This window comes from Oryctolagus cuniculus, chromosome X (assembly GCF_051225735.1).
Source record: "Oryctolagus cuniculus isolate XC-2025 breed Fujian yellow rabbit chromosome X, ASM5122573v1, whole genome shotgun sequence".
Lineage (NCBI taxonomy): Eukaryota > Metazoa > Chordata > Mammalia > Lagomorpha > Leporidae > Oryctolagus > Oryctolagus cuniculus.
In genome coordinates, this window is record NC_142888.1 from 89391234 (window position 1) to 89405166 (window position 13933).

The 13933-nt window shown below is 46.1% G+C and overlaps 1 protein-coding gene across 4 annotated transcripts; it reads right to left on the bottom strand.

Annotated features, from left to right (window-relative positions):
* Positions 1-2117, bottom strand: LOC103351958 (transcription elongation factor A protein-like 3). 4 transcript variants are annotated; one of them, XM_089324503.1, is made up of 3 exons: positions 1977-2117; positions 1158-1229; positions 1-814 (listed from the first exon to the last, which is right to left on the bottom strand). In XM_089324503.1, the coding sequence occupies exon 3, from the start codon at positions 790-792 to the stop codon at positions 226-228; it is 567 nt and encodes a 188-aa protein (XP_089180629.1). In that variant the 5' UTR covers positions 793-814; positions 1158-1229; positions 1977-2117; the 3' UTR covers positions 1-225. The 4 variants fall into 4 exon arrangements, with proteins under 4 accessions (XP_089180629.1, XP_089180628.1, XP_051683386.1 ...); XM_089324502.1 differs by having other exon boundaries at positions 1-819; positions 1977-2116; XM_051827426.3 differs by lacking the exon at positions 1977-2117 and adding an exon at positions 1768-1924.
* Between the last annotated feature and the right edge of the window lie 11816 nt (positions 2118-13933).

Below are 13933 nucleotides of genomic sequence, written 5' to 3' on the forward strand. Positions count from 1 at the left end.
CGCGGTTCTGCAAACGTTTTTATTGTTATTTTACAAGGTACATGCGCAGGGGCCTTAATCCTTTACCGAAGGACAGAGCGCTGTGGGTGGGTCGAAAGGCTGCTGGTCGGGCGCGCGACACCTAAAGCAAAGTGATCAGCTTAAGGTTGAAGCCCAGGGCCTGGCGACTTCGCACAGGAAAAGCGGGGCCGGCAACATTCAGGGCGCAGAGCGCAAGGCCCAGGGTCACAGGTACGGGATGTCGTGGAAGCCCCTCTGGCCCCTCCCGCCGCCCCGGACCCCCCTGACACCCCGCTGGCCCCTCGGGGCGAACGGATCCTGAGCCTCTCTCTGCATCCAGTGGAAACCGCCCGTCTTCTGCTTCTTCCTCAGCTCCTCCTGAGCCCTGGCCGCGTCGGCGCACTCCCGCAGCGTCTCCTCGCTGCCCAGGTGCCGGTCCTGGAAGTCCTCGTGCGAGTCCCTGGGGGAGTCGTCCGTGCCCCGGTCCGTTTTCCTTTTGGCTTTCCGGGGCACGTAGTCTTCGGCCGGGCGCTTCTCGGCGGCGCGCGGCTCGCTCTCCGGCGGCGCGGGGGCTGCGGGCGGGCCCTCGGCGGGGGGCTTGGCCGCCTCGGCCGCTGGCCCCTCCGCGCCCGGCCCGCCCTCCTCCACCAACTGGCCCTGGCCCCCGCCAGGCTCCTCCGCATGCCACTTTCCTTCCTCGTCGGACTTCTCTTCGTCTTCGGGCTCCACTTCGTCTCCCGGCTGTCCCTCGCTTTCCACCTGTCCCTCCTTCCTATTGCGGGCTGTTTCCATGTTGCGATGCCTCCTCCTTGTCCTGTGCTGGGGGTAGGGGCGGAGGGGAGGAGACAAAGAGGAGATGGGGGAGACTCAGGACGCACAGAGGCAGGTGCGCATCCGACTTCATCCCGCGCCCTGGGAGGCGACCCCTAGCCTGGCCAGGCCTCCCGGTGCGCCGCCTGCACACCCCTCGCTCCGCACGCCTGAGCCAACCACCCAGTGGCAGGCGCTGCCACCTGCTCCACACCGGCCCGGCGGGGCAGGGCGCCCGCGCGGTGAGGCGGAGGGCATACGGGCGGCGGGCCCGCATTCGGCCCAGGCCGTGCCCTGCGCGCCGGCGACCCTTCGGGGTCCCCGCCCGAGCCTCCCCTGCCGCTGACCTGCAGGGATTCCGCGCAGCTGGCTCCTCCTCTCAGGCCTCCCGGGGCGCTGGCCACCACCGACGCGCAGACCTGCGGACAGGCAGGGCACAGGGGCGGGGACTGCGCGCTCCGAGGACTCGCAGGGCCTCGGTCCTGGGCACGATCCGGGCCTCCTCACCCCACGCCCCCCTCCCCTGCTTCCCCCGCACCCCGGCCGCCATGTCTCTTCGGGCCTCGGGCAGCACGCCGGGAGGCCTGCCCGGCTGCGTGCGGCGCCCGCGCCCCCTCCGCGGGAAGCAGCCTGCCCCTTTGCGCCCTCTTCGCCGAGGTCCGTGCGTCGTCAGAGGCGCAGAGGCTGCGGGGGGGCTTGTGGCCAGGGTGCCCGCGTCCCACTGTCGCACTGCAGGGCGCCCCCTCCCCAGCCCGCTCTCAAAGGGATGGGGGGGCAGAGGGGGTCCAGAGGGCTGCTGCCCGCGCGGCCGGGTTCCTCGCCAGGGTCTCTGCCAGGGCGCCGCGCGCTCCCCGGCGCCCTCCTCCCACTGCCCCTGCGCCTCCGCAGCCAGGGCTCCCGCTGCCGTCACCTCCATCCCCGTCCCGGGTCCGCGCCGGCGGCCGCCCCCACACTGACCTGCGGGCACGCGGGCCAGGCCTGCGCCTCCTGGGCCTTGCGCCGCTCGCCCGCCGCCCGGACCGCTCAGGGAGCCGGTTCTGCGCGGGCGCCGGGACCGGACCGCAGGGCAGGCGGGCGCGGGGGCTGGCGCCCACGTCGACGCCCGGCCCGTCACGTGAGCGTCGCGTCACCCGAGCTCGCCCCCCCACCGCGCCCGCTTGACCCACCTCACACTCTCCATCTCTGAGGGACCAGGAAGCTGCGGACGGTGGCAGAGTGAGGCAAAGGCGAGGGCATCACTGAGAAGAGGAGGAGGACGCGTCCTGATGCCAGGTGTTTTACCTAGCACATCTCACAGCATCCCTCTCAGGTGTCCACTACCGCCAATGTCACCGCTGATCAAAGACGGTCCCCGACTTGGTCAAGTGCACTCAACTCCAGGATCCCACAGCCTGCTTTCTCGACCCGCTCTGCCTGACTCCCGCACTCCAGCATGGTGCCTACCAGGAAGCTATTTGTATACCAGTTTGAATTATAGAGAATGTACCCTGAGTTCGTATATCTGGTAGAGCTAGTCTGCCTACCTCCACAGTAGTTTCTTTTCAAATTTCCCCCATATGTTATGTGATAATTTTTTCCATCTAAACTTCAATATCAACTTGATTCAGATCCATATTAACCATCCATTGCACATATCCACTTGGATGTTCCTGAAGGACCTCAAATTCAGTATGGCCCCCACGTGATTTTAAAAATCCTTCCGCTCCCTTCTCCACTCGCAAAATTACCCCGCTTTTGTCTCCCTTATTTTAATAGACAGCCAGGGGCGGGAACTGTGGCCTAGTGGGTAAAGCCGCCACCTGCAGTGCTGGCATCCCACATGGGCGCCGGTTTAAGTGCCGGCTGCTCCATTTCCAATCCAGCTCTCTGCTGTGGCCTGGGAAAACAGAAGATGGCCTGAGTCCTTGGGCCCCTGCACCCACATGGGAGACCCAGAGAAAGCTTCTGGCTCCTGGCTTCGGATCAATGCAGCTCCGGTCATTGCGGCCAAGTGGGGAGTGAACCAGCGGGTAGAAGACCTCTCTCTCTGCCTCTCCTCCTCTCTCTGCAACTCTTTCAAGTAAATAAATAAATCTTTTAAAAAAAAATATATAGACAGCCAGGAGCCCAAGCAAGGATCTGGGAAACATCCCTGATTCCTTCTTCTCCCTTGTCACCAAGTACTCTTGACCTTCTCTTCTGAGTATTTCCAGATTTTTTCACTTCTCTCCCATCACCACTCTCGTTACACACTTTCAGGCAATCACCTCCCTTCTCCTGGTCTATGGGGCAGGCCTCCTTCTGGCTTTGTCATCTCAATTCTTGCTCTCCTCTAATGTATTCATCTTTCCAGACTATTATAAAGCGTATTGTCCCCTTGCCTTCTAATGCTTCATCTTCATTGTAACACTTGAAGAAGGTAGGTCACTAACAAATTATCCCTTGCACAAAAATCACCCCACAAGATGGATTAAAAATGGCTTTGGTCCTCATCCCTATTGTTTCAAATCACCTTTAACAGCTATTGAAGATTTAATGTAAATTTTGAATTTTGAGCTAATTGAGAAGAAATATATTGGTTGATATTTAGACAGTTAGGAGGCCAAATTCCTGGATGTGATGCTTCTTTGTTTTTTAAAAGATGTATCTTGTTTTATACCAAGGTCAGAGTTAGAGAGAGAATCTTCCATCTGCTAGTTCACTCCCCAGATGGCCATAATGGCCTAGGCTGGGCCAGGCCAAAACCAGGAGCCAGGAGCTTCATTCAGGTCTCCCAGGTGGGTGGTAGGGGCCCAAACACTTGGACCATCTTCTGTTGCTTTTCCCAGGCCATTAGCAGGATGGGAAGTGGAGCAGTGGGGACAGGAACCAGCACCCATATGGGATGCCAGTGTCCTGAGAGGCAACTTTACCTGCTATGCCACAACACCAGGCTGGGATGATTCAATCTTAACAAAGCAATTAATTATACTTACCTTTCTATTTTAGTCTGCTTTCTGTTACTGTAACAGAATGCCTGCAGCAATGGCTAGCTTTACATAAAAAAGAGGTTTACTTTGGCTTACAGAGGTGGAGGCTCACAATGCAAGATCAAGCAGGGTTCATTGGTCTGCCCTGTACTAATGGCCTTCTTGCTGGCAGTTCCAGAGTGGCACAGAGTTCCACATGGCAAGATGAAATGTATTTATCTCTCTGTATCTGTCTTGATCTTCTTATAAAAAGCTTTCAGGATTCAGTCATGGGAGTCTCACCCTAATGGTCTAATTCAATCTAGTCACTTCCCAGGGGCCCCACCTCTAAAAGCCATAATTAGAATAAGTTTCCACCCTCTTAAGTACCATTCACATAATACTTTGGGGACTAAACTGCTATATGCATTCAGAAGAACAAGTAGTCAAGCCACAGCAACCTCTAACATGTGAGAGCTTCTAATATTAGTCAAAACAGTGTAGAACTTGTCCAAATATAGAAATATAGTGGAAGAAAATGATTTACACACCTAGACTTTAGTGAATACTCAATATGTGAATAAAGTAGCATTTCAACCTAGTGCCAAAAAGCATGCATATTCAATACATTGACTTTTTGCTCTAACTAAATTCATGTGAGCACCACAACCCAGGCGTCCAAACTCAAGGAGAGGTACTTCGTCCTCATTATCATTCTTATAATAGCTTTAATGAGTTCTTTATGTTCATGACATCACATGAGCACCATAAAATATACACTATAACCACCTGTCTCATTATTTGCTGTGGCAGTCAAGAGCTAAAGTATCAATTTTCCACTTGTAAATTGTGTGACCTTGGAAAAGTTCTGAAAGCCCTGAAAGTCTTTAGTTTCCTTTCCTAGAAAATGAGAACAGCATTACCTGCATCATACACTTAACATGAATTCTAAATAAAAAATGGTTTTATAAAGCATTCAGCTCACAGTTAGTTCCTTCCAACCTCACCTCAACCCTCTGTTGAAGATAGAACTTTGTAATAACAATTGCATGGTAGCAGAGGCATCATTTGGAAATGTAATCAGAGAAATTATAGCATATAAATACATAGGAGTTCCAGTAACAGCAGACACTTATGATACAGGAGGGAAAAAATGCAATGCACTCTCAGTGGCTTTTTTGCCCTATTATTTTTCCTTCTAGATGAGCATCTGGGAATCGTAGGTATGAGATACAGAAACACAAGGCATTGTGGATGCACGTTCTATATAGTCAAAATACTAGTCAGGAGACCTCTTTGAGTCCCCAGAGACAGAGCCATCATTACCATGTCTTTGGTAAGTCACTTCCAATGTGCTGGCTTTACCTCTGAAACACTCTGAAGGGATGCTAGATCATCCCTCCTTGGGCACACAATAAAAGGCAGTCACAGTGATTTCTTGTCAGTGCACTAAGACATATTAGGATGGAGGAGCCACACAAGCCAACCATAAGGAAACTGGTGCTCTAGAGAACTCCTGATTACCGAGTGGCTGCCATGTGCCCCCACATGGGAGCAGAAGGTTTATGTCGGACAATGGAATATTCCAAGTGTCCTCTCACTAGTATGTGAGGTAGGGATTCTTTGCCACATTACATGAATGAGGAGCCTGGAGCTCAAAGAACTTCAAGCAAAGTGTGCAGGGCTAAACAGGCTGGTTAGTTCCATGCCTGGGAACCAACTCATGTCTTTGAATGAGGTCTGTCTCAATGTTTCCTAAGTTATCTCCCATTTTCGCCAGTCAACTTTCTTCCCTCTCTTCACTGATGAGTTAACAGTTATTTTTGGGGTGGGGAGGAGAAAGTAGGGCTTAAATGTCTAGCACTGCCATAAACCATGCTAGCTAATAAGTATCATAGAAATCAAATGGAGGATAACAAAGAACTAGTTTGTTTTCCAATAATTGGAGAAAGTAAAATGAAGACTGGAAAAGTGTTTACAACAGAATACATTCTTCTTTAAGAGTCTTGTATCCTCAAGTACTATTCCTATCTTTTAAAAAGTTTTAGCTGATGTATAATAATTATACATATTTATAGGGTACAGGTGATTATATGATATATATATATATATAGTATAAAAATCAAATCAAAGTAATTAGAATGTCCATCAGCCCAAACATTTATCATTTCCTGTGTTGGGAACATTCAAGAGAAAACAATAAACCTCATCATGATAAAAAAAAAAAAACAAACACCAAGCAGGGCCTGTGTTGTAACTCAGCAGGTTAATCTGCAGCCATCTGCAACACTGGCATCCCATATTAGAGCCCCAGTTCAAGTCCCAGGTGATCTGCTTCCAATGCAGCTTCCTGATAACGTGCCTGGGAAAGCAGCAGAAGATGGGACAAGCACTTAGGTCCCTGAACCCACATGGGAGACCCAGATGGATTTCCAGGCTCCTGACTTGGGCCTGGCCCAGCCCTGGGTATTGTGGCCATTTAGGAAGTGAACCAGCAGATGAAAGATCTCTCTTTCTCTCTCTCTCTGTAACTCTTTCAAATAAGTAAAAGAAATCTTTAAAAAAAAAGAAAGAAAACCACCAAGCCACAAAGATAAACACTAAAAGAAAGGAACAAAGAATATACAAAATTAGAGAACAATTAACATAATGGCAAGAATTAGTTCTTACCTATCAATGATCTTGAATATAAATGGATTAAATTTCCCCAATTAAATGATACAGAGTAACTGAATGGATTAGAAAAACAAGATTCAAGTATATGTTCTCTATAAGAAATTCACTTCAGTGGTACTTTTTTTTGGATATGGTCTGGGTGTCTCACATACACTGAGATGGGTCCCCAGGGTGGCAGTAAGGCCTTGTGGGAGGTCCTTAGGTCATTTTGGGCATGCCCTCAAAAGGAATTATGGTATTTCTCATGCTTCCAAAACTGTAAGCTAAATACATCTCTGTACTTTGTAAAGTTACTCTACATCATTTATTTTGTTATAGTGGTGCAAAGCTATTATGAGGGAACTTCAAAAAGTTGGTGGAAAATGGAATTAAAAGGTTAACTTTATTTTTGTGCAAAAACTGTTGAAATTAAAGCACAATTTTTTAATAATATACAACTTCCAAAAACTTTCTGAAGAGCTCTGATACAGTTTACTCATCATTATTTGTTAAATAGTTGTCATTTGCTCCATGATTAATAATGCACCTTTACTATAAATAAAAGATTCATAGTGCATGGGTATCTTTCTGGTATCCCTACTTTATTCCATTCATCTCTATCTTATTCCACTCATCTCTTTGCCTACCCTTGGACTAAGATTTCATTAAATTACTATGACTTTATAATATGTCTTCATTTCAGACTTCATAGTATTTGGATGTCATAGAGCAAAATCATCCTGATTGTTCATTTTCAATAATGTTTAGGTTATTCGACTGTATTTCCATATACACTTTAGAATTAGTTTGTGAAAGTTCATGAAGGGCCTCACCCCAGTGAGAACAGCTCACATACAGAAATCTACCAACCACAGATGCTGGCGAGGATGTGGGGAAAAGGGACACTAACCCACTGTTGGCGGGAATGCAAACTGGTAAAGCCACTATGGAAGTCAGTCTGGAGAGTCCTCAGAAACCTGAATATAGCCCTACCATACAACCCAGCCATCCCACTCCTTGGAATTTACCCAAAGGAAATTAAATTGGCAAATAAAAGAGCTGTCTGCACCTCAATATTTATTGCAGCTCAATTCACAATAGCTAAGACCTGGAATCAACCTAAATGCCCATCAACAGAAGACTGGATAAAGAAATTATGAGATATGTACTCTATAGAATACTATACAGCAGTCAAAAACAACGAAATCCGGTCATTTGCAACAAAATGGAGGAATCTGGAAAACATCATGCTGAATGAATTAAGCCAGTCCCAAAGGGACAAATATCATATGTTCTTCCTGATCGATGACAACTAACCGAGCACCAAAAAGGAAACCTGTTAAAGTGAAATGGACACTATGAGAAACAATGACTTGATAAGTCCTTGTCCTTACTATCAAGGAGCAACTTATTACTTTATCCCTTTTAGTATTTTTTGTTCTACTTAATACTATTGGTTGAACTCTTCAATTAACACACAATTTTTCTTAGGTGTTTAAATTTAACTGAAAAGTGATCCCGGTTAAATGTAAGAGTGGGAATAAGAGAGGGAGGAGATGTACAGTTCGGCACATGCTCACTCGGAATTGCCCCAAACGGTAGAGTTAGAAACATGCCAGGGGATTCCAATTCAATCCCATCAAGGTGGCATGTACCAATGCCATCTCACTAGTCAAAGTGATCAGTTTCAGTTCACAATTGATCATAATGATAGGATTAAGAGTCAAAGAGATCACATGAACAAGAATAGTGTCTGCTAATACTAACTGATAGAATTAAAAAGGAGAGAATGATCCAACATGGGAAGTGGGATACACAGCAGACTCATAGAATGGCAGATGTCCTAAACAGCACTCTGGCCTCAGAATCAGCCCTTAAGGCGTTCGAATCTGGCTAAAAATCCCATGAGAGTATTTCAGGCATGGAAAGCCAAGACACTCTGGCAAAAACAAACAAACAAACAAACAAAAACATAAATGAAAGATCTCTGTGAGTGAGATCCCAGCGGAAAGAACGGGCCATCAAAGAAGGAGGTACCTTTCTATGAAGGAAGGAGAGAACTTCCACTTTGACTACAACCTTGTCTAAGATCGGAGTTGGCAAACTCAAAAGGCTTCCATAGCCTTGGCAACTCATGACAAGAGCCTAGGGAGATTACTGATGCCATAAACAAGAGTGTCAAATTGTTAAATCAATAACAGGAGTCACTGTGCACTTACTCCCCATGTAGGATCTCTGTCCTTAATGTGTTGTTCAGTGTGAATTAATGCTGTAATTACTACTCAAACAGTATTTTACACTTTGTGTTTCTGTGTGGGTGCAAACTGTTGAAATATTTACTTAATATATACTAAACTGATCTTCTGTATATAAAGATAATTGAAAATGAATCTTGATGTGAATGGAATGGGAGAGGAAGGGTTGTGGGTGGGAGGGAAGTTATGTGGGGGGCCACTGTAATCCAAAAGCTGTACTTTGGAAATTTATATTTATTAAATAAAAGTTAAAAAAAAAGAAAGTTCATGAAGGGAAGAAAAGCAAGGAGTTTTGTTTAGGAGTGCACTGAACTTATGGTTAGTTAGTAGATAATTAACATCTATCTAACATTGAATCTTCCAATCCATCACCATAGTATATACACAATTTATTTATATATATTTATTTATATTTATTTTAAATATAAATATAAATTTTTTATTTATATTTATTTTTAAAGATTTATTTATTTTATTTGAAAGGCAGAGTTACAGAGAGGCAGAGGGAGAGAGAAAGAGATCTTCCATCCACTGGCTCACTGCCCAGATGGCCTCAACAGCCAGAGCTGCGCCGATCCGAAGCCAGGAGCCAGGGGCCAGGAGCGTCTTCCGGATCTCCCACGTGGGTGCAGGGGCCCAAGGACTTGATCCATCTTCTACTGCTTTCCCAGGCCATAGCAGAGAGCTGGATCGGAAGTAGAGCAGCCAGGACTCAAACCTGTGCCCATATGGGATGACAGCACTGCAGGCGGCAGCTTCACCCACTATGCCACAGTGCCAGCCCCAATTTGTTTAGATATTTAATTCTCTCAGCCACACATAAAGTTTTCTGCATAGAAGTTTTGAAATATCATGTATTTTATTTTAAACAAATTGTGTATGTATGTATGTATTTGAAAGGAAGCATTAGAGAGAGACAGATAGAGACAGAGTCAGAGAAAGATATACTGCTGGTTCACTCCCCAAATGGCCAGGAGCCAGGAGCTTCTTCTGTGTCTCCCACATGGTTGCAGGAGCCCAAGCACTTGGCCCATCTTCCGCTACTTTCCCAGGCCATAGCAGGGAGTTGGATCAGAAATGGGGCAGCCAGGACTTGAACCGGTGCCCATATGGGATGCGGGTGTTGCAGGTGGCAGCTTTACCCGCTACGTCACAGAGCTGGGCTTGAAATATCATGTATTGTATTTAAAATATTATTTTTCAACTGTTTCTTGAAATTGCATTAAAATGTTATTGAGTTATCCTGGAGAATGTTTGATTTACTTATGAGAAGAATGTGTATTCAGCCGCTTTTGGATGAAATTTCCTGTAAATGTCAGTTCCATTTCGTCTACAGTGTCAACTATTGTATTGGAGTCAAGCTCACCCTTTAGATCTAATCATCTTTGCTTTATAAACCTGTGTGTTCTGGTTTTGGTTGCATGTATATTTACAACTGTCGTTTCCTATTGCTGAATTGGTCTCTCTACATAGTGGCCTTTTTTGTCTTTTTTCAAATTTTTACTTAAAGTCTATTTTTTAAGTTTTTATTTAACGAATGCATTTTTCATAGATACAACTTTAGGAATATAATGGTTCTTTCCCCCATACCCCGCCCCCAGCTCCCATCCCACCTCCCTCTCCCATCTCCTTCTTCATTATGGTTCAATTTTAGTTTGGTTTTATATACAGAGGGCCAACACCATGTTTAGCATAGATTTCAACAATTTGCACCCACGCACACACACAACTTATAGAGCACAATTTGGGAAGAAAATTTGCAGTCAATTCTCATAGTACAATTCATTAGGCACAGAGGTCCTACATGGGGAGCAGGTGCACAGTGACTTCTGTTGTTCCTTTAACAATTAACACTCTTATTTAAGATGTCAGTGATCACCCGAGGCTCTTGCCATGACTGCCAAGGCTATGGAAACCTTTTGTGACCATAGACTCCATCAGTATTTGGACACGGCCATAAGCAAAGTGGATGTTCTCTCCTCCCTTCAGAGAAGAGTGTACCCTTATTTGATGACCCTTTCTTCCCGCTGAGGTCTCACAGAGATCCTCCATGTAGGATATTTTTTGCCACAGTGTCTTGGCTTTCCATGCCTGAAATGCTCTCGAAGGTCTTTCAGCCAGACCAGGAAGCCTTAAGGGTTGATTCTGAGGTCAGAGTGTTATTTACAGCCTATTTTATCTGATACAGTATAGCTACTCCTGCTTTCTTTTAGTTTTCATTTGCATAGAATATTTTTCTGTTCCTTCAGTTTCTTTTTTTTTAAGATTTATTTATTTATTTGAAAGGCAGAGTTACAGAGAGGCAGAGGCAAAGACAGAGAGAAAGGTCTTCCATCCACTGGTTCACTTCCCAGATGGCCCCAATAGCCAGAGCTGCTCCAATCCAAAGCAGGAGCCAGGAGCTTCTTCCAGGTCCCCCACTTGGGTGCAGGGGCCTAAGCACTTGGGACATCTTCCACTGCTTTCCCAGGCCATAGCAGAGAGCTTGATCAGAAGTAGCGCAGCCGGGACTCAAACCGGCACCCATATGGTATGTCGGCACTGCAGGCAACGGTGTTGCTACACGACAGCGCTGGCCCCTCCTTCAGTTTCAATCTATGTGTCTTTGCATACATGTATGCATGTGTGTGTATTTGGAAAACCCTAATATAATATACAAAATTAGTTTCTGGTTACATGTACACATGCCCTTTTAGAAAATAGTACTAGAGGGCCAGCACCGTGCCGTGGCATGTAAAGTGGCCACCTGCAGTGCCAGCATCCCATATGGGCGCTGGTTCTAGTCCAAGCTGCTCCACTTCTGATGCAGCTCTCTACTATGACCTGGGAAAGCAGTGAAAGATGGCCCAGGTGCTGCGCCCTGCACCCATATGGGAGACCTGCAAGAAGCTCTTGGCTCCTGGCTTCAGATCTACTCAGCTTCAGCCATTGTGGCCATTTGGGGAGTGAACCAGTGCTTGGAAGGCTCGCTTTCTCTCTGTCTGCCTTTCCTTCTCCCTTTGCCCCTCTGTAACTCTGCTTTTCAAATAAATAAATCTTTAAAAAAGAAAGAAAATAATACTAGCCTTCATTACTACGAGATAGGAACAGACTGGACACAAAGGTAGTCATAATGAAGGAAAAAACTGGTAACTCTGGCTTCTTGAATTTAAAACCTTTGAGGGCAGGAGTTTGGTGCAGCAGTTATAGGATGCTGCTTGGGATAACCACACCCCATATTTTAGTGCAGGGGATTGAGTCTTGGCTCTTGTTCCAACTCCGATTTCTTGCTAACATGAAATTTGGGAAACGGTGGTGGTGGCTCCAGTAGTTGTGTCTCTGCTACCCATAGGAGAAATGTGGATTGAATTCCAGGGCCCTGGCTATGGCTTGGTTCAGCCCTGACTGTTGCAGGCATTTGGGAATTGAATCATCAGTTGGACTATCCCTCTGTTTGTCTCTATCTTTAAAACAAAAACAAAAACAAAAGCATCATTTATTAAAAAGAGAAATTAAGGGGCTGGCGCTGTGGCATAGAGGTAAAGCCACCACCTGCCTATGGACGCCTGTTCAAGTCTCAGCTGCTCCACTTCCAATCCAGCTCTCTGCTATGACCTGGGAAAGCAGTAGAAGATGGCCCAAGTCCTTGGGCTCCTGCACCTGCGTGGGAGACCCAGAAGAAGCTCCTGGCTCCTGGCTCCTGGCTTCGCATCGGCGCAGCTCCGCCCGTTTCAGCCAATTGAGGTGTGAACCAGCAGATGGAAGACCTCTTTCTCTGTGCCTCTCCTTCTTTCTGTGTAACTCTGACTTTCAAGTAAATAAATAATTTTTTTAAAAAAAGGAAATGAAAAAGGCAATAACAAGTGATGTTTGGGGTCAGCGCTGTGGTGCAACGGGTTAAAGCCCTGACCTGAAGTACCAGCATCCCATATGGGCGCCGGCTCTATTCCTGGCTACTCTTCTTCCTATCCAGATCTCTGCCATGGCCTGGGAAAGCAGTAGAAGATGGCCCAAGTCCTTGGGCCCCTGCACCCACGTGGGAGACCCGGAAGAAGTTCCTGGCTCCTGGCTTCAGATTGGCACAGCTCCGGCTGTTGCAGCCATCTGGGGAGTGAATCAGCGGATGGAATACCTCTTTCTCTGACTCTACCTCTCTCTGTAACTCTTTCAAATAAAATAAAATAAATCTAAAAAGAATTAAAAAATAAAAAAACAAGGGATGGTGAAGATATAAAGTGATAAGAATTCTCATCACTACTGATGGAAGTATAAATTTATTTAATCATTTTGGACATGTTTGCCATTATCTATTAAAGTTTAACATGCAACTCCACTCAACTTCACTCATATGCAGATACCTAACAGAATTGTGGACACGTGTGCACCAATAGCTATGTTCAAAATTGTTCAGATAAGCATTATTTATAATATTCAAAAACTGGAAATAGCCCAAATGTCTACAAAGAGTACAATAACATAATTGTGAAATATTTGATAATTTACTACACATCAATGAAAATAAATTAAGTACATCTAAATTAATTAATTAATACCATAAACAAATTACTAGGGACTAAGTGATTTACAAACAATACAAATTATTTCTCACAGTTCTAGGGGCTGGGAAGTTCAAGATCAAGATGCTAGAAATTTGGTGTCTGCCAAGAGCCCACTTCCTCATAAATGGAGATCTTTTCATTGTAACCTCACACGGTAGAAGGGCAATGAATCTCTCTGAGGTCTTCTTCATAAAGACATCCATTCTGGGGCCAGTGTTGTAGGGCAGTGGGTTAAGCTGCTGCCTGCGACACTGGCATCCCATGTGAGTGCTGGTTCAGGTTCAAGTTCCATTTTCAATCCTGTTCCCTACTAATGCGCATAGGAAAGCAGCCCTAGAAGGCCCAAGTGCTGGGGCCACTGCCACTCACCTGGAGACCCCTGTGGAGTTTCAGGCTCCTGTCCTTGGGCTGGCCCAGCCCTGGTCCATTGGGGCCATTTGGGGAGTGAACCAGCAGGTAGATATCTCTCTCTCCTGCTTTCTCTCTGTCTTTGCCTCTCTGTTAATTGTTCCTTTCAAACAAATAAATAAATCTTTACAATAACAAAAGGGCTCTGCCTTCATGACCTCATCACCTGTTAAAGACTCCATCTCTTAATACCATTGCTTTGGGGATTAGGGGTTCGACATAGGAATTTGGAGGGGAACATAAATATTTCTGTACAATCCACATTTATTGAAATATATCAGCTATATAGAATACATGCTCCAAAATTCTGTTTATATGAAGGTTCAAAAAACAATCAAAA